This window comes from Tympanuchus pallidicinctus, unplaced genomic scaffold (assembly GCF_026119805.1).
Source record: "Tympanuchus pallidicinctus isolate F22 unplaced genomic scaffold, pur_lepc_1.0 scaffold8, whole genome shotgun sequence".
In the NCBI taxonomy this organism is placed as follows: domain Eukaryota; kingdom Metazoa; phylum Chordata; class Aves; order Galliformes; family Phasianidae; genus Tympanuchus; species Tympanuchus pallidicinctus.
The window spans coordinates 23919253-23940890 of record NW_026294802.1 but is presented as its reverse complement, the minus strand read 5'-3'; the positions used below and the strand labels follow the sequence as shown (position 1 = coordinate 23940890).

At 35.5% G+C, this 21638-nt stretch overlaps 1 protein-coding gene across 9 annotated transcripts in view; it reads right to left on the bottom strand.

Moving 5' to 3' along the window:
• Positions 1-21638, bottom strand: part of PPFIA2 (PTPRF interacting protein alpha 2) — a 280430-nt gene that overhangs the window by 113961 nt on the left and 144831 nt on the right. For 4 of the 9 annotated variants that reach the window (XM_052669069.1, XM_052669072.1, XM_052669071.1 and 1 more), the window contains one exon: positions 12827-12889. The exons of the other annotated variants lie outside the window; for them this stretch is intronic. In XM_052669069.1, coding sequence (XP_052525029.1) covers positions 12827-12889 — 63 coding nt within the window. The remainder of the gene's footprint in view (positions 1-12826; positions 12890-21638) is intronic. 9 annotated transcript variants of the gene reach the window in all.

The window sequence follows — 21638 nt, the reverse complement described above, 5'->3', positions numbered from 1 at the left end:
TAAAAATAAATAATACATCTTGAGAAACTGCATCTTTTCAAAGACAGTGCTTAAGGGTATAGCTATCAATCATAATTGATTCATCCTCAAGATAAGTATTGATTCTTATCCAATATTTTAAAACCAATTCAGTTCAAAAAATGGTTAGTTCTGTGTCTATTTTCTTTAAATAGAAAGATCAAATAAACTGTTTATGGAACAAAAAAAAAAAAAAAAAAAAAAAAAAAAAAAGTATTACAAAGTTTAGATAACTAATATAAGTACAGTAGTGGTTCCTAACAAAGATTCATTAATAATACTTGCCTGAAAAAGAAAAAACTAAAACTTTCTGAAACTAGGTGGAAATATTAAACTCTTTTTGTGTGACAGCAAGAAAAATCAGACTTTCTAGTGTAAGCTTGGGCTAATAATATTTCAGTAAATTTCAAATTATATTGCTCTAGCAAAAGTAGTAGATCAAAGAGACAAAGTGCCAGATTTTCACCTGATGAAACTGAGTAAAATATACTGAAGTGAATGGTAAAGTACTTCTTTAATTCACAAATGTTAGACCATCTTAAGATGTACTTCTGTGAGTTTTGAAATGAGTAAATCCTTTTTCCACATAAGCTATTTTTATACTTTTGATAATATTGTAAAGTGGAAATGAGTTCTGATTGTATCCTTGTAATCTACTCTCAAACAGACTGTTGCTCTTCCGCTCCCCTGTAAGGATTATGTCTTTCAGGGGGCCCGGAACGAGCTCATGTCAAGACATCAAGAACTTAACAGAGAAAACCATTTACTTAGCATATGTCCCATATCTGAATGTGCTTCACAGTATTCTCAGCTGATTCTTTTTCAATTTTCTAATGCAGCCACTGCATTAGAGCAGCGAATCTATTGTCTATTCCTCAAATACAATGCTAGTTAATTCCATAAGTCATGACGCAATTAATTGAATTTTGTTAGCAGTTTTTAATCTTCATCTGGAGAATTTGTCCATATAGAAGACAGGAGAACTCTTGTTTTATTCATAACAAATACCAACAATTTAATTTTCATACACAGATTTTGCCTGCTTCATCAGCTAAAATCAAACAGGAACACTCCAGAGGCACACTGATAAGACACCCTCACAGTGTACTCAGGGAGTAACCAGTTTCTGCATGTCGTCATAAGTTTATAAACCTAGAAACTGAACAACTCAGAATGCTAAAATAAAATAATTTTCACATTTATTTTTAAAATAAGCATTTTAAAAATGCTTTCTGTATCATTTATCATTCCTTCTCACTATCAGTTTTTCATAACCGCATTCATAGTATGCTCACAATGGAAAGTTAGACAGAATCAGACTAATTTTGGGAAGTCTGCTGCTTAATCTATTGTAAACTAAGATTTGAAAAGTTTTCTTTTTCTATCTGTTTAAATCTTACTAGAAACTTAAAGAGTTTGTTTGTCCAAGTATAAGAATACTAAATCCCAAAAAGTCAGAAAATATGCATCAAAATCAAATAAGCATCAAAATATAAGCAAAATTTGTTCATTATTTGTCTTTGAAAGAATATACTACTGTTGTATGCATCTAGCAGACTACAAGAGGCCATTCTAGAATTATGTTCATGAGGTTCTTTTCTGCTCATTTGTCTATAAATAATGTTTCTTCTTTGTCCTTTCGGTTTAATTTTTAAATATTTTCCTTATTTCAAATCATCCATCTCTTCACACTTCTCTCTTACCCTATATTATGCATTACTCTATAATTATGTCTATTATGTCTTTTAGTGTGTAAAATTGAAGATAAAAGAATATTAAGGTGATGCTAATAATTTGGTATCACTGGGTCTGTATGATGTATAATACAAAGAATGGACACATATAGATAAAAAAGCACATTTTACATGCAAATAACTGTACATAGTGAAGGTCAGACAACAAATAACTAATGGATGACAAGCTCTTTTAAAATTCTTTTGTGCTCCTTTTCTTCACCTAGATTAAAATGTAACAAATGAAGAAAACTGTTTGAGGATTTGCTATATCACTATCCGGGTAACCTTTTATAGGACTAGTAAGTATGAATGAAAAAGTAATGGGGCAATACAAAGGTCAGGTAAAACTGAACCTCTGCAGATCATATTCCCATTTCTATCTTGTAAACATAAACTACTTCACACTGCAGCAGCATTAGAATGCAAACATAATATTTATGGAGCACTTCCCCAAATTTATTTTAATGATGTGTCATCCTGGAGATAAAGCAAATAAATATGCTGTATTTGAAATATACAACTTACACTTCTCATGGTATAGATTTCTTTTCTTGGCAGCTCCTTAGGGAAATTGAAATCATGTTTAATCTTTTCCTACTATACGTATATTTAATCATTACTGTATAAAGCATTTATGCATCAATGACTTCCTTGGTCTTTGCTGTAAGTTTTTTCCTCTGATCTCTGGTCACATGCAATATCAGCATACTTCCCAGTTAGCTCCAATCTGCTGAAAGTGTGAAAGAAGTACTTAAGTAATATTGACCTTTAAAATAATTTCTTTTATTTCTCGGGGCATGTTTGTTTCATCTTAGAAGATGAATACTACTGCTAGCAGTTTAATAAACCAAACCTATTAACGGAGGAAACAATCACAACAAAATTTCAATCCAGCTGCTTGCAATGTAATGTAGATGTTTATATGCAGATTTACAGCAACATTCTCTTAGAAGAGTGCAGGAGTGTCATGTAGGTGCCAATGCCAGGATTATGGCTGTCTATGAAGTGTTTGATGCATATAAGACACTGTCATACCATTGTCTATGGTTGCTTCCATCTGAAGTCAGGATACCCTCTGAGGGGGGGGGGGGCACATCTGTTGTGCTTCCACTCTGATTAAGCCTCTAGACATGAAAAATCTTTTCTATGTAAACTGACACATTTCAACCAAAAGTTTTCATTTCCATGCTCTTTTTCAGCTGGGAGTGTCGTGTCACTAAAATCTTACTTCTCCACTCTACTTCTCATCAGTCTGTTTTTCTAAGTCTCTCACAGCCGCCAGCTCCTGCTCCCACTGGCGTCTCTGGTCCTCTGCCTGCTTCCAGACTCCACATTTAAATGCTCCATTCTTATTTTCTTTCCTCTTCCAGTCTTAGGCAGCCCATTTCAATCTCGTCTTTATTTCTTTCCAGCCCAGGATTTTTCTGCTTTAAATTACATGTCTTTCTCCTCTGCCTGCCCTTGGTTCCATCAAGGCACCACAGCAGCAAGGGATAGAAAGACTTCCAGGCTTGTTAAGCAATAGCTGTGCTCCAAAATCAAGAAAGGCTAGAAGACCTCAACAACAAATTACATTCCAGCATTGATAAACGTTAATTTTTAGCTGTGCTGATGTACTAGATCTAATCTGGCTGTATCATGGCAAATGATATTTATTTTTTAGAATTTACAATGATTTTAATTTTAATTCTATGCATAACTCCAACAGTAAGCATGGAAGCAAGTGTTAAGAATGGAGTTTCTGAACATCTGTGGGGGTTATGTTGTCCTCAAAACATGTATGTTACTCTCAAACTCCACACTACTGTTATTGCTAGAGCTAGCAATTACAATACTAGCACCTACTGCCCACCTAAATGAAAGAAGTTTTGTATTATGGGGTATAGATTGAAAGAACAATGTTTTAACTTGTTAACGGGGCTGATTTGTCTGCTTATCTGTCATATATATAACAACACTTTCTACAATCTTCTGATTATAGCCACATTTTTAGGAACTATTTATAAATGGTATTAGAAATTGATTCTATTCAAAAAAAGATTTCCATGGCACATATTCATCTCAGCAATGTCTGTGCTGGGGAAAAGATACTTTTTCCATTTGCTGGGTTAAATTATCACAGGTATACCCTCACATAAACCAGAATGGTTTTTATCTGCAGCCAGTGCTACTGGGAAGAGGAACAAGTTGGTACACAAGGCAGGTGGGAAGAGGAATATGCTCTGATCACAGCTGCAAGCAGAAGACAAGAGCCGCAAGGTGATACTGTGACCCACCAAACACCTGAAGCACTATTGTGAGATAACCCTTGTGTTCATACACTTCACCACATTAATGTATAATTTGACACTGTGAAGGTTTGGACCAGGATAGCACTACTGAAATGCTGAACATCAATATTAAAACTGAGTAGTATGAACATCACTAATACCAATGCTCTAAGAAATTATTGTTTATTGTCATAGCCTGCAATTCTAAAAGATTGCATCTTTTAGGGGAATTAGAAGTACTATAAATGTTGAATAACATTCTTTTCACAACAACTGACTATTTAAACTTCCAGGAGTCAGTCAACATCCTTAATAGTTATAAAAATTTATACGATATCAAAGCAAAATATAATGATGTTACTGGCTGCAGGAAAGTAAACCTGTGATTTGATGCACTAATAAAATTAGAAGTAACCAGAGTTAATTCTTTTTTTTATAGAAATTAGAACTGAAGATGTTTAATTGAAATATCAGCACATGTACACACTTTAAGACAAACAAATAGAAAAGCTTATGACTAAGAAGCTGCTATATATACCAAGTAATTCAAATCCCAGCCTCAATTGACAGCGAGCTTTTTACCAGACTTCCACTGATCACTGGGAGCGGCAATTATCTATGCCTTGAATAGATTAAACAAAACTTCACACTGTAATGCTGACAAAATCACAGTACATGACAGCCATGTGGCAAAGGCAGAGAATTACAAATTTTAAAGGATTTTCTAAATCCATTTAGGCTTCAATTTGCAAAGAAGCACACTAGACACTTTTTGATGAGTTTGGTCAAAGGGACAGTTTTGACCTTTGCTGCTCTTGTTTGGCATCTTTTATGCTAGAACCAATAAAAATCCTAGGAATGTAAGGATGCTTGAATGAAACCTTCACTTTGACTCAAGATGGTGCGTAAGTGAATACAGAGCCACTGCAGGGTATGTCTGGGACTAGCAGTTCTGATTGCAGTGCTGTGAGTAAAGTGTATTTGAGAAATGGAAACCAAACAACCAAGAACCACCAGACAGATTGCATAGGAGGAAAATGGGAGGAAACATTAAGAGTGAGAAACAGCTGCCACTGCTAACACATACATATGGCAGTGACACATTTCCTGATTTGTAGTGCACTGCTGCTTTCTCTTTACACCTTAGGATTTAACATACTGTCCAGAAGAGGGCCATGAAGATGATCAGGGGACTGGAGCAGTGCCCCTATGAAGACAGGCTGAGGGAGCTGGGCTTGTTCAGCTTGGAGAAAAGAAGGCTGCGGGGTGACCTCATTGCAGCCTTTCAATACCTAAAGGGAGCCTACAAACAGGAGGGGAATCAACTCTATGAAAGGGTTGACAACTGCAGGATAAGGGGAAATGATTTTTAGTTGAGGGAGGGAATATTTAGGTTGGATGTCAGGGGGAAGTTCTTTACAGAGAGAGTGCTGAGGTGCTGGAACAGGCTGCCCAGAGAGGTTGTGGATGCCCCGTCCTCGGAGGTGTTCAAGGCCAGATTGGATGGGGCTCTGGGCAGCCTGGTCTAGTATTGAATGTGGAGGTTGGTGACCCTGCCTATGGCAGAGAGGTTGAAGATTCATGATCCTTGAGGTCCCTTCCAACCCTGGCCATTCTGTGATTCTGTGATTCTGTGATACTTGACAGAGCTGGACAGATGGCAGATCTACCATGTAACTGCCTGACACGAGATCTATACGGTGCAGTTCGCTGGCCCTATGGCAAGGAAATGAGAGATGACAGCCAGATTAGCATTGTGATAAAAATATGCTGATTGGCTGAATGAGAACTAACTGAATTTGCTTTCTTGCTTGCAGATTCATTTGTTTGTGAAGTAATTCCTAAAGACTGAACTACAGAGTTTGAATAAACACTAGAAAATAGAAACCCACTTGTTTTCTTTTTTTTCCCCATCAGCAAAGAAACACATCTGAGTGCTTACAGGGTCTGCTACATGGATGTGTCAGACCAGTAAACATTCCTCTGTGAATCACATAAACCATGTTTGTACCTTCAAGAGGTAGATCACTATTAGGGAAATCCTCAAGTCCTCTGAAGGCTGAAAGAAAGCTGAAGGAGCTGACCTGAAATGTCAAGGTGCTTTCACAGTTCCCTGGTAAAGGTTGGGGATTTGTAATTATCCTTAGGCTTCTGACTTTTTGTTCTTTTATCCAGTAGCTTGGGATTATCTTTTCCTCTCAGTCTTTGATAGAAGAAAAACTACCAAGAAAGCATAGGAAATAGTTTCATTCTCTTTTAGGAAATTTTAAGTTTTCTGCGTTTTATCAGTGTTTTCTCTCGTTTCTCTGCACCTCATTGTAACCTTCCCCAAATACTTTCAAAGTAGTGTAAAGAACTGAGAATGAATAAAAACAGTGCTTTTAAAACATGCTGGATAAAACTGGATAAAACACAGGCAAATTGATGTATTTCTATAGAACTTCTGTATAAAATATCTCAGTGTATGCCATTTAACTTGTCAAGACCTATAAGGTAATCATTTTGTATTAAAATTTTACACACATTAAACTATGTAACTAATAAAAGCATCTGCCCAAAGAAAGCAGCTTGAAGCACACATGCTGGCATCAAACTTGCTATGTCAAAATTCCTGACAGACCAGATGTGGCCTTTCCATGGAAACAGTAACAGAAAAACGCTTTGCATTTTTAAAAAATTAATAATTTGCTTTGTTTTCAGATATATGTAATGAAAAAAATCTAATCTATTATATAAAGCACATTTTTATTTATAAAAAAAAAAAAACCCTCACATTTAATTGGCTGTCTTGAATGAAGAAAATACAAGTATTAATAAACCTATTTTGCAGAAGCTCAAGATCACACAACTGCAGCAAGTGGGTCTGCATACAAAGTGTCCTGATTTTATATTGACCATTAGCTTAAGTGGTTTCTAGACCAAGTAATGACAGAGATAAAAACTATGACAGACTATTCATTTTAAATGACTATATATCCACAACTAACTTCCACTGAGGCATATTAGAACTCATGTGAACTCTAAGGATACCAACTACAGATATTACTTCTAATTAAGAAAGAGTTCATTTTCTGAAACATACATCAAAAGAATAGGCTGTTCAACAGAAAATATATAAAAATAGCACTTATATACAGATATGGTCAAGGTTTGCAATATTTTGCAAGAAAGAAAGACAGCAAACAACAGTTAAGCATCTCTTATTGTCCCCCTAAAAGAACAAGAGAAGGTAATAAACTGTCAAATTACCGTTGTCTATAACACCAATTTCTTCACTCATTTTCTCTCAGGTAAGAAAAATTATAATAATGAGAAAAAGAAAACAGAAAGTTTATGTAGGAATAAAAGGAAATTGAGGTCTATTATGAAGACTGTGAAGATGTAAACCACAGAGAAACAGCATGCAAATTATACTTTTCATTGTGGGAAACTGACCAGAAAATTACACCTTGAAATTCATCATAGAATTGCCAAGGTTGGAAAAGACCTCCAAGATCATCCAGTCCAACTGTCCACCTCCACTGCTATTTCTCCACTAAACCACATCCCTTAGTACAACATCTAAATGTTTTTTTAACACCTCTAGGGATGGTGACTCAATCACCTCCCTGGGCAGCCCATTCCACTGCCTGACCACTCTTTCAAAGGAGAAATTTTTCTTAATATCCAACCTGAACGTCCCCTGATTCAACTTGAAGCTATTTTCTCTAGTCCTATCACAGGAGAAGAGGCTGATCCCCACTTCACCACAACCTCATTTCTTGTAGAGAGCAATAAGGTCTCCCCTGAGCGTCCTCTTGTCCAGACTAAAAAATCCCAGTTCCTTCAGCTGTTCCTAATGACACCTGTTCTCTAGACTCCTCATCAGCTTCATTGCCTGGCTCTGGACATGCCCCAGGGTCTTGATGTCTTTCTTGTAGTGAGGGGCTGAAAAAGACAAGGTGCAGTCTCACCAGAGCTGAGTACAGGGGCCAGGATGCCACTGGCCTCCCTGGCCATCTAAGTACACTACTGGCTCATGTTTAGCTGAATGCTGACCAATGCCTCCAAGTTCATTTCTTCCATACAGTCTTCCAGCTACTCTGCCCCCAAACCTGTAATGTTGCCTGGGATTTTTGTAACTAAAGGGCAGGATACAGTACTTGGTCACGTTGAACTTTGTTCCATTGGTCTTGGCTCATTAATCTAGACCCAGATCCTTCTTAAGGGCCTCCCTATACCCAGGCAGATCAAGACTTCCTTCTAGCTTGATGTCATCTGCAAACTTACTGAAGGGGCACTCTATCCCCTTGTCCAGGTCATCAATGTAGATAGATATTAAATCTATTTTAGATATTAAAAAGGACAGGCCCCAATACTAACCCCTGCAGAACAGCACTTTGATTGATTGCCAGCTGGATTTAACTCCATTCACCACCACTCTCTGGGCTTGGCCCTACAGTCAGTTATTTACCCAGCAAAGAGGTTACCAGTCCAAACCACAGGCTGCCAATTTCTCCAGGAGAATACTGTGGAAAACAGTGTCAAAGGTTTTGCTAAAGTCTACACAGACTACGTCAACAGCCCTTTCCTCATTCACCAGGCAGGTCCTAGGAGGAGAACATGTTGGTCAAGCAGGATCAGCAGGGCCTGATCCCCCAGTTGTCCTGCATCTACTCTATGATCTCAAGATGATCTGGTCCATAACTTTCCATGCCACCAAGGTCAAACTGACATGCCTATAATTCCCTAAATCCTCCTTATGATCCTTCATGTAGATGGGAGTCACACTGGCGAGCCTCCAATCCCCTGAAACCACTCCGGTTGACCAGGAACACTGACAGATGGTGGAAAGTGTCTTGGTACTCTGCTAGCACTCTCAGCACACACCATAGCACATGATAATTTCTGAGTTCTAAAGTTTGAATATATAAAAGTTTATTTTTGATTTTCAGTTTTATTTCAATGAAGTGTATTTTATTCAGTGTATTTCAATGAAGTAAAATAATGTACTGGGTGTAGTCTTTTTTTTTAATTTAATATTTTAGCATATATGAATCATGAACAGGACATTCTCTGCTTTATGTACAGCTTTAGCACCTCAAATTCTCTTTATAGATGAGTACTTCTCAAAGTATATTTCAGCTCTGAGATTAAGAGCCAAAAAAGTCAAATTAAATGCATATTTGACTAAATAACTGAGTCTTAGAAAATTGTATAGGATTAATGTCACGTAATTAAAATGCTGAATTAGTACAGTGTATACTGACTGAAAATTGTATGCTTGTGAGAATGTTTTCCACTGAGGACATTAATTTGGTTCACTGTCATCCCTTTTATGAACAGCAGAAATATAAACTTGTGCAATTCACAGTAATTACAAGAAACCATAAAACACTGCAGAATAAGTAATCCAGTAACTGAAAACTTACCATGTATTCAAACAAAGTTTCAACTTTGCATTTAATAAACTTAATGCCAGTTACAGTTCATACAGTTAATTGCAGGTTTGGAATTCAGTGGAATAATTGAAATAATAAAATATTTAATTAATGTATTTTCTCATATATGAAACAGTGCATTAAATTGCTACACTTATTTCTTTTTCTAATTAGCTAAAGAACAATCAGTCATAACATAAAGCATACTTGTGGAAAAAGTCTAAGAAACCTGCCTTTATTCAGTGATGAAGGGCTATATAAATGGTTCCCAATCACCAAGAGGCCAGAGTATTTAGGAAGGAATAACAACTTTTTTAGTTATCCATCAATTTGACAATTTTCAGATACACTGTTTTTTAAAAAAACTGAAGCTGGGTGTGCTTTTGTAGTTGCTACAGTGTCCTAGGAAGATCTAATGCCAACAGAAGTACATGTAAAACATAACTCCCTTCCCTTCCTGTTCTCCCCGCAAGATGTTGGGTGAAGAGGTAAATACAAAGCTTGCAGCAAGGTTGATGACTGAAAGTTTATGTATTTGGATGATGTGAAGCTGTTGGTAAGGATTGTATTCTGTCTCTGAATAGGATGCTTTGAAATAAGTTACAAAATCTGATACAACTGGAAACAAAGTTGAGGAATTCAAGCCTAAAAACTCACCTGCACAATAAATTTTCATTGAGAATCATTTCAAAGTCTGAGGTAGAACAAATACTGCATCTTCTTGTTAAGAGTCTTCAGAGTTAAGAATTAGGTTGCTTCTATGCATTCATACAGTAAGAATGTAAACTCCTCTTCACCCACTGATGATTTGGATATAAATAAACAACAATGGAAAGAGTTTGTTTCACACCCTTTATGACTGAACTGGTTTTCTCCACAGAAGAAAATAAATAATAGTTTTAAATACGAAAGATTTTGCTTTTAGTGTTCTAGTGAAATCTAGAACATGAAATAAGTTCTTGTTAAAGTCCTCTTAATATTTCTTTGCAGTTTGTGGAGAGAATTCAGAAGAAAATATTGGAGCCTATGCCTATTCTTTCAATGAATTTCAAGATTTCAATTTCACTGTTACATGAATTATATCTTTTTTTCCAAGATTCAGTTGTGAGAATGGTCTTTAATGTCTAGCCTAATCTATACACTCAACTTACTGCCTTAATCAAGAGAAGACCCCTCAGTCCGAATTCCTCCATGTTACGTGAACGGCACGTACCTTGTTTTCTCCATTGAAAGGAGAAGCTGTATCATAGTTTAACTGAACATGAAGCTTTTAGCAGGCTGCAGTCTGGTGAGGTAATTTTTGTTCTAAACAACATCTTAAACTAGGAAAGCAGAGTTTGTATTACATGATTTTAATCACCTGTATAAGCAAGGTGTCTAAGCCCAGATGAGTTCTTAGGGTGCCCTTTTCAGTCAATGGACAAAGACTGATATCCTCATGAGCTGACAGGTGATAACTAACTTTAACCTCCACTGCCTCTAGAGCAGAGATAGCTACAATAAATTTAACATTAAAATTTAGATGGGTAAATCAGGAGATGGAGTCAGAAATGATAAATTTTAAATTTTATCCTCCATTCTTGTGCTGTTTGATACTTTTTTTTTTTTTCTTTTTTGGACAAAAAAGAAAAAAAAAATCATCACAAAGTCCAAAGAGAACAAACTAAAATAATTTTAAAAAGCTTTTGATTTCTAAAGGCAGGAACAAGGTCATTGTTCAACAGCAGTTAATGGATTATGTGCTTATTTTGGTGTCACTGAATATAATCCAAAGAATGAAGAGTTAATCCATGCATGCCATTCTTTTAAGAAAACATCTATTTAGAACCTGTCTTAATGTTTTGGGTTTGTTTTTGTTTTGTTTTGTTTTTTTTTAAGAAAATAAATTGAAAGACAAAAAAAGCTGTTGTTGTTTTTTTATTTATTTTTTTAAGAAATGGTACAGAATCCTAGAACTAAATCCGAAATTCTGCATTTTTTCATGCTTGTGAACTGTTATCTCTCATCATAAATATTTCTATTTGCAGACTGAAATACTAAAATTGCCCTGCCAAAGTTAAAATAATGTTTGAAATCTGGAACAGACTGGGGATTTTCATGCATGATGATTAGTCACGCATAAAATCACACTTTTCCTCTGCTTAGAGGTAATTGTGAATGTGGAATCATAGGATCATTAAGGTTGGAAAAGACTGCTAAGATCACCTTGTCCAACTGCTGTCACATCACCACCATGCTCCTTCTAGCAGTACAAATCATAGTCATGAAGTTACAGTATTGGTCCATTCAAGGGGTATATCTACAAAATCCACAAAGATTCAAGATTTCAAAGGTATAATTTTCTTTCACTACAGCAGAAATAATTTCTTGAAGTTCCCTTAGGACCACGAACATCTCAGGAGAAAAAGGTTGTTCTACTTTTTTTTTTTTTTTTTTTTTTTTTTTTCTTCATTTTCCAGATTGGCAAGAACATACTTCATTCCCCCGATGTTGAATCACAATACCTTTTTTCTTAGGTATTAGTAACTTTAACTATATTGTACTCATAGTTCAATTGTTTCTTATATTTTAAAAGTGATGGAAATGTTTATCCAGAACTTCTGATAGCTCCCTGATAAAAAAGATTATTTTTAGCTGAAAAGTAAATGATTAAACACGTTACATGATAGAAAGTAGTTTCTCTATAACAGAACCAAATTCTTTTCTCAACAGTACATCCCAAATTCCAGCTAACATTTTCCCACTCATGTATATAAGCTCAATTTTGGTTCAGTGACTTTCAATTTACTGACTAGGTATAGTAAAAAAGATATATGACCTATTATACTACAAGTGAATAAATTGCTTCTCCTGTTAACAAAATAGATTCTTGCTTTACTTTCATCTGCAGTAGTAACTCCCCTTTTCTGCATTCAGTCATGGGATATATTTGTTTAAGCAAGAAAAATGAAATTACCTTTCTTCCAAATTTAGTATTACACATCTTCATATTAAAATCCAATTTAGAACAAGATTAAGTGGAATAAATATAGCCTCTCATTGCTTTCCCCATTTTGTTTACTGCTGTTCTGCTGATTTCAACTGACAAGAGCATTGAGCTGAGAGGGAAGCAAGGTAAATTCAGAAGGATCTGTGAATGCATTATCATTGTCTTTATTTAGCAGTGCCATCAAACCATACAGGAAAAAAATGACACCAATTCAGCATTTTGATAGGCTAAGACCTCACTTGTAGTACAATATTAAATGACCCTGAAATATATATATAACATACAGTATGAAGTAACCTCAAGATGACAGGCATCTCTGGGCAGTAAATTATCAGTCACAAAAGGAGGATTTGCATTTAAATTACACAGAAATCCGAAATATGTAAAACATACATTAGGGCAGGATATGGTCCTTTGAATGTTATTCTCAATGCTCGTACCAGCAGCAACCGTCATCTGAAAAAGGGGGCAACAGAGATTCTGCTAAATGGAACAGAATTTCTAAAACTGCTACAGTATATTTAAATTATACCATGTTAATAAGATGAATGTTATTACCATCATTCAAGCAAGCCAATCTGAGAGAACAAAAATGTGACTCAACTGACAAAGAAAACTCACAAAGAAAAATTGAAAGTATTGCTACCTCTTCTGACTGATGAGGTGCTGAGAACAACCAAACACTACGACACTTGTGTGTGCTGTACTGTGTTCTGCAGAAGAGAACTCTGAAGCATTGCCAAATAGTCAGATAACTTTGGATAGATAATTGTAGCTCCATGGCTAACTTTAAAATGAGTTCTCCATAAAGCAAATGATTTGCAAGAAAGAAGGAAAGTAGGATTTTCTCTTCCAAATTACTCAAATTAAAACTTTTTATTTTTTACACTAAAAAAAGTCAAGTTTGTAAATTATAAGGAAGAATATACTTATGAAAATGATAAATTTTTCATGATCTCTCAGACTTGTTTATCACAGCAAATAACCACAGCAATGAAAAACTTTATGGAAAAAAAGAAAAGCTATATGTTGTTAGAAATCTGAAAGACCCTTTTTAGCATTAAGCATTATTTTCCTTCCTTTTTCATCAGTTTTTTTCATGTGCTTTTGCAGAGCCTAACATAGAGCATGCTTCTTTAAAAGCAACCCTTACTAGTAGGCAATCTGACATTTCTGCAGATCTCAATTTAGTGGGAACGAACAGCCAAAATATTCAAAAATTTCTACAAGTGCATTTTAGACATCTGGCTCAATCCATTCTGACTGCCAACTTAAAAAAAATGAGTTACAGACTAACTCTCCTAATAATTTCTTTCCATCATTGTCAGAATACGTAACAATACACACAATGTTCAGCCTCATTATAGCTGAGCTGCATTATCTCTCAAAATAATTACTGACCAACTTTAATTGTGTGACTATTTACCAATTCAGATCAGAGAACCTGATACTCAGAACTAACAGAGTTCTGAACGGACAGTATTTTGGTGTTCAATTATTTCTAATAGAAAAAAAAATAACATTTGAAAAATGCAACATACTGCAAGATGTGTTTTTAGAATGACTTTGCTACTATAATTTACAATGATTTTTTATCTTGACTATATATTATAACTTACTTATGCAGCAAATAAAAATGTGCCCATTTTCAGTATTTTTAACATCAGCCACAGGCACATACCTATCTATGAAATATACTGCTAATGCACTTCACATTCTGATTTGTAACAGTTTTTTAATATTTAAAATGACTTTAAAATTCCAGTGCTTTAAAAGTAAATTATGCTGTCAGTGGGAACAAAAAGATCAAATCTCGAATTTTATGCAAAACTCCCCATTCTGTGCTGGCAAATTCTTAGCTGCTTGTCTCAGATTTCCCTTCTTCAGATTCAGAACCTTTAAACATTGAAAGCATTTTATAATGCTTTTTGATGGTTTTTAAAAGAAATTTTACTTCATATGAAGTAGCTACTTTTGAAAAGAACATTTCCATGCAAAGAAAATTTGTGGTCAATTCACAGACAATGCTTAGGTGGATTTTTAACATCATTTTTGATACTCAATTTTGTAAGAAAAACACAGCCCACATTATGTTATCATGACATTTTTGTGAATAAAAAATAGCACAAGAAAACATACATTAACAATTTTATTCATTAGCTGTTTTACGCATCTTTCTTTAACATTACCTTAATACTCATTAATTTTAGCTTCAATGTTCATACATACTCAACTCTCAAAAATAGTTCAAACAAATGCATGTTTATTAATGTGTAAACTTATACATTTTTGCACATGTTAACTTTCATACATATATGTACATTGTATATCTGATGATTTCAGATAACATTGTCCTTTTCTGTGAAAAGGTGGACTACTGTACACTTTTGACTGCTGCATCTGCACACTGTAAACTAATTCATCTTTGCTGTACAGCACTGATTTACCAACACTACACTGAGTGATTTCAGCAAAACTTTTCATATTACGTTTTAAATATTTTCCCTTTCTCTATTATATAATCACAATTAAATGTTTATTAATGTAAGGTATAAAATGAAATGCCTTCAATTCTAGCAACTTATGGGTTTAAGGTCCAGTATTTTTACTCTTCTGGTCTAGTATGGAAAACTAGAAATGAGTGACTCTTGATATTTCAATACTGTAAGGCTATTTCCTTAAAGTGTGGTAACTTTTTAATGCAACTGGAGTCATTGTACTTAAAAGGTCAGGTTTAAGAGAAGAGAAATGAAATGAAAATATACAGGTAAGAAGTATGAAACCTGTGCATTATTTCTGAAATTGTTTGCCTTCAAACTACGTATGCTAAGGATACATTTTATACATACATTATACATACATTTTATTGTCATATGAAAATTTAGAGACAAAATTTATGAATTATGCAGTATGAATAATGCAGCAATTCTTATGCTTGTTTATAAAATATTTATTCTACTCACGAAAGTATTTAATATTATAACACCTCCTTTGTACTTCGTACTCTGGTAACTGGAATCCATTAGAATTAATATTAATGAAGCTTTCTATTATAGTTTGGTTTGCTTCCCCGAGAAAACGAACAAGCATGTGAATTTATCATAGGAGACAACAGGGTCAACAGGGAGAGAAAATACCAAAACTGAAGCTCTAGAATTGCATCTATTCTGGTTTGGGATGAACACTTCACTTACTATTTGCTGTTAGTCACACACATGCACAGGGACATATTTTCAAACTATATCCTAAATGGTGGATCCTTTCCTCAACCAGTTTGAGGTAAAAATTCTCCATCAGAATAACACTTGGTGCTTCTTAACAATAACTCTGCAGTGTCTATTATTACATCAGTCACCACAGTACAAAATGCTATTTAGGTATTTTAGTCTATTGAAAATCTCATTTACTTGCATTAATTACTGTTTATTCCCTCATGTTTGTGTCATCTCTATGTGGGGGACCTAGCTGAGGTCATACTTAGAAAGCTATGTGAGCTACCTTCAATGTAAAAAAGACACACAAAAAAAAACCCAACAAACGAAAGGAAGCTTCTTTTCAATAGCTGGAGATAGGAAGGTACTTTCCTCTAGAAAGCATACGTTCCTTTAGCAGTGGAAGGAAAACAACACGCATAAGATTAAATATTTCAAAACACATTTCACAGTGAAATTCATTACCTATTCTTTGCAACAACCACCCCAGGACATTCAGACTAGAAAACTACCTACAATGAAGCCTATCCTGAAGAAGTGAAGCCTACTACATATGCTATCCCATTCATCATTACTTTGGTGAGCTGTACCTTCAACACTGAAATGAGTTTAATCTATATTCTAATGATGCACACACAGAAAAATGTTTACTAATGTAGAATCCACAGAATGAATAGTTTTTATTTTGTTTATTCATATCTTTCTTTTGTTAAGCCACTCTAGTTTCAGGTAATAGCATTTGTAATAGAAAACAACAATACATGTTATTTCCTTCCTAATTAAAACAAACAAACAAAAAACAAAAAAACCCCACTATCTCAACAAACTTTCCACTTAATCTAATGTTTTGTATTGTTCCACTATACTTTTAGCTTCCCATAGGAGGTATCTTTGTGAGAGACCTCTTAAAGAGCTGTCAGTAGGATCTGTTGCACAAAGGGATCTTTTATTGTTGAACCAAAATATATATCATTCATTTTCCTTCCTCCTAAAACCTAAAACATCTTGTAATACATGAACCTTTTTCTTAAATCATATATTTCCATTCAGTTAGACATTTAGTGAACATTGTGAACAATGTAATGACATTGTAAATATGGCAAGAAAACAAATGGTCCTAAAATATCAGCATTGTTCTGTTAACTCTACAGTGTTAAAAATGGCTCTAAAATTTAAGCAAGGAAAAAGGAGTCTCATTTTATGATCTGAATTAGTCTGTCTAAGCATGTGTATATGCAAAAAAAAAAAAAAAAAAGCCATAGTAAATTTATATATGTAAGACACAATATAGAACCATAGGATCATAGAATCATTTAGCTTGAAAAAGACCCCAAAGATCAAGCACAACAATCTACCTGCTACTACCAAGTCCCATCGCTGTCTTAAATACCTTTAAGGATGGTTATCCTGGGCATCACCTTCCAGTGCTTGACCAATTTCTCTGTGGAGCCTAATATTCAGTCTAAACCTCCTCTTTTGCAACTTGAGGTTGTTCCTCATCTCCTTTCATTTGTGACCTGAAAAAAGAGACCAATATCCTCCTCTCTGCAACATTCTTTCAGGCAGCTGTACAGAGCAATGAGGTTCTCTCCCCTCAGCTTTCTCATCTCCAAGACTAAACAGTCCCAGTTTCCGTGGTCACTCATTATATGTCTTGTTTACCAGTTCCTTCAAAAGCTTTGTTGCTGATACTCAAGCAACTTGATATTCTTGTAGTGAGGGGCCCAAAACTGAATGCTGTACTTGAGATGTGATCTCACCAACGCCATGTGTAGAAGGACAATCACTTCCCTGTGTCCTGCTGCCCATCCTACTTATGATGCAAGCCACGATAACATTTACAGTTGTGTGGACAAAAAAGTATATAAAACATTGATATCTGTTTTACAAATAACACATGCACATCTATATCTAATTACCTGTACAAATACTATGTAAATAATTTTTACATGCTTGATGATGGTTGAGCCACCATCCCTGGATGCGTTTAAAAACCATTTAGATGTGGTGCTCAGGGACATGATTTAGCAGCAGGTCGTTAATTAGGGTAGTATGGTTAGGTTGAGGTTGGATTCAATGATCTTTAAGGTCTTTTCCAACCTGAGCAATTCTATGATTCTATGATTCTAATCTAGTACATGTAAAAGAAAAATACATGTAAAAAAAAATCAGTAGGAGCTCTCTTGTACATATATGGTATGTACAAAGTCCTGTACATGCTTGACTTTGTACATGGGAGCAATTCCATTGAGCTACAGGGAAAGTGCTGTCTCTATAAAGTTAAAACTATGTCCAAAATTTTTCAATATCTGGCCATTAAATCATAATATGTAGAGAGATAAACCTTGCAGGATAGAAATCTTCCTACACTAATGTTACATGTTGATATAAGGTGAAGTAATATATAATTAAGATTTTAAAGAGATAATAAGATTAACATTTGTTTACCAGTATCACAGTGACTGAATTGCATTATTATTTCTTGATTAATTATTTTATAAATGTTTTAGGATATGAACGCTGAATAATGCCATAGTTAAAATATCCTCATATATTTAGGCTATGAAATAGTGACTTAAATGTACTGAGCTTGGGACAATTTTTTTGGTAGCAAATAATGATTCAGAACAGTGATCACAGAAGCAGTGTTTGGGTTATTATAGCCATTAAAATAATCCAAGATCACGTCTCTGTGTTGTACCAAGGCATAAAAATAATTCAGGCATATATTTCATCATTAAAAATTCAGTTGACAGAAGATGTCTAAAAAAGAACTGTCTGACTAGTTCTTAGTCAAAGAAAGAAAAATATTTCCTGGCCTAATTGCCCAAAATTCCTTCACACAGAGACTTTTCAAACTACAAAATATTTTTTTCAAGCGTAGAAAACAAAGGCGAAGCTCTATTCATACCATATAAAAATGTACATCTTGGAATGTTACACTAATTGGTTTACAAACTCTGTGGAAATCACAATGACTACTCCTCTACTCTGTGTAATGTGTGTAATGAAGCATGAAGAGCTTGATTTTTATGTTCCAGGTGCAGTTCCAAGTCATTTTATTGATGATTGTTACTGAAAAGAAGGAAAAAGAGGAAAAGCAAATAAAAAATAAAATAAAAAAATTAAAAGGAAAAGCAATAATTACCCCAAGTCAACTACACCTGAAGTACTTCAATCCTGTTCTTCTAATCACCCAGCTGCCAGATATCTTCCCACCTCAGCCCAGGCTGAGGGGATGGAAGACACAGAAGATCCTGCATGCCTGCCAATAGTAAGACAAGCCTGGCTTATGGGGGATGAGTTGGGCTGCTGGGAGCTGAGAATCTCCGAGGCATCATTGCAGGAGAGTTGGACTAGATCGCCTTCAAAGGACCCTTCCAACTCTAAGGATTCTAAGATTCTATGATTCTAAACTGCATGCATGGTCCAGGAAACATTAAGGAGGAAAATAAAAAGTACATGAACGCACTCTGTTGACCAACAGTACAAATGCAATGAGGATTTTTCATTAAAGCTCTGCCCATTCTAATTCCTGCAACAATAGGTCTGCTGAGATTAACAGCCTAAATTCTATATCCCAAAAACAAATTTCATAATCTATTTTCTACAGGTTAAGTACCACTTCTATAACTATAACCTCATTCTATAAACTCAATAAATACAGTTAACATTGTCACACATTGATGTGTATATGTTCCTAAGAGAAAAATGAGCACAGAAGTAGATACCTGTTAGTCTACAAAGTGCTTGAGTAGAACTATTCTAGACTTGGTGGCTCATTTTAAATTGCAGAATCACAGAATGGCCAGGGTTGGAAAGGAGCTCAAGGATCATGAATCCCTAACCTCTCTGCCACATGCAGGGCCACCAACCTCCACATTTAATACTAGACCAGGCTGCCCAGGTCCCCATCCAGCCTGGCCTTGAACACCTCCAGGGATGGTGCATCCACAACCTTTCTGGGCAGCCTGTTCCAGCATCTCACAACTCTCTCTGTAAAGAATTTCCCCCTGACATCCAACCTAAATCTCCCCTCCCTCAACTAAAAACCATTTCCCCTTGTCCTGCAGTTATCAACCCTTTCAAAGAGTTGATTCCCCTCCCTAAATATTTAAGAGGACGCTCAGGGGAGACCTTATCACTCTCTGTAACTACCTGAAGGGAGGCTGTAGTGAGCTGGGGGTCAGCATCTTCTCTCGTGTATCTAGTGATAGGACTAGTGGGAATGGCCTCGAGTTGTGCCAGGGGAGATTTAGGCTGGATGTTAGGAAATACTACTTCTCTGAAAGTGGTCAGGCAGTGGAATGGGCTGCCCAGGGAGGTGGGGGAGTCACCAACCCTGAAGGTGTTCAAGGAATGTTTGGATTCTGTGTTGAGGGACATGGATTAGTGAGAACTATCGGTGACAGATGGATGATTGGACTGGATGATCTTGTAGGTTTTTCCCAACGTTGGTGATTCTGTGATTTATCCTTCTAGAGAAGACACTGTTGAAAAAATGAAGTTTGCTCTTGAATATATGAGTGGGATAGGCATATGATACTGCTAATTCCTGGGAGATTTAATGTTACTGTGTTGGACCAGCTTACACACCATCTGCCTCTTTCCCTCTCTGATGGTACAACACTATAGGTCCTGAAAAGGTCAGGGCCATCATATGCATTATTACTGTCCTACAATAATTTTATTACAACTTGCTACCATGTTAGCTAGGTACTGTGCAAGTAAGCTCTGAGAATATTTCTTATCTGAAAAATATCAGAACAATCAATATGTGTATAAATAAATTTTACTTGGTATACTTATACATTGGTTTGGATGCCTTGTTTGTTTTTCCTGATAATTTTGAAGCCCAAGCCACAGATTTCAGCTGCAATAGTACTTCTTTCCCTTAAAGACCCCCAAATCCCTTGAGTCCTCAAAAGACATTGGAATACCAAACAAATATACAGAATGCAGTGCTATGTTCATCATTTATGTACTTTCAGGAACTGAGGCTGCTTATGATGCAGCCAAGCAGCAGCAAAGACGAATTAACAGTATTTGGTCTTTTTCTGCATTGTTCATAACAATTTAGGTCAACAGCCAGATGTTAGAAGTCAGTTCAGCTTCACATTAACATCATGTGAGAAAGCTGCAAGCAATGGCAGATGCAGGCAGTGAAACTGCACCTTGGGAATGCAGCCCAAAGGTGGAGGATATCAGTAAAGAGGAATTTGAAACATTTCCACTGAAAATAACTATGCTATAAGAGAGCAAGAGGCAAAACAGAAGGCTGATTTTAGTCTCCTCTGAAAAGCAGTGTATTATATCTGTGTCATATGAAATGAATTAATTACATTACCCTACAGGTGCAGCGCTTTCTCATATTGCATCAGGATGTGGAAGTAATGTGTTCATACAGGAGAGCCCCAAAATTTTAAAAATTTGAAAATCCACCCCTCCATCCCCCAAACACCATCAAAATAGAAGCAAAACCATTGAGTTTCTCTATTGTAAGCAAACCTCTCAATTTGCAAGGAACTGAAGCAACACATACAACAGATTAAAAACAAACAAAAATGAAATGCAGCCAGGATTCTTTAAAAGTAAGTGGCAACACATGCTCAGACAGTCAAAGAATTAGCATCAAAGCATCACTGGATAAATATTAGCTTTTTTCCCCCACAGATTCACCCTAACAATATGAAAGACTACAGATCCAGACAGAAATAGTCTTCCTGAATACACATCAACTGCAGATTTAGACAAATGTCTATCACTAAAGACAAAATCTAGTTTGCAAAACATGTATTTGGGTCAAAAATCCAGATTGAACCATGCCAGCTTGATAACAGCACTAACATTTTCTAATAATAATGAAAAATAGGATTCAATAAACCTTATTTTGGAAAAAGAAATGCACTTTTCTGTATTTTTTAAAAATACGTGAATTTTTTTATCGTACTGTCACTGAAAAGTTGGCAACTCTAGGAAAAAAACATCATATG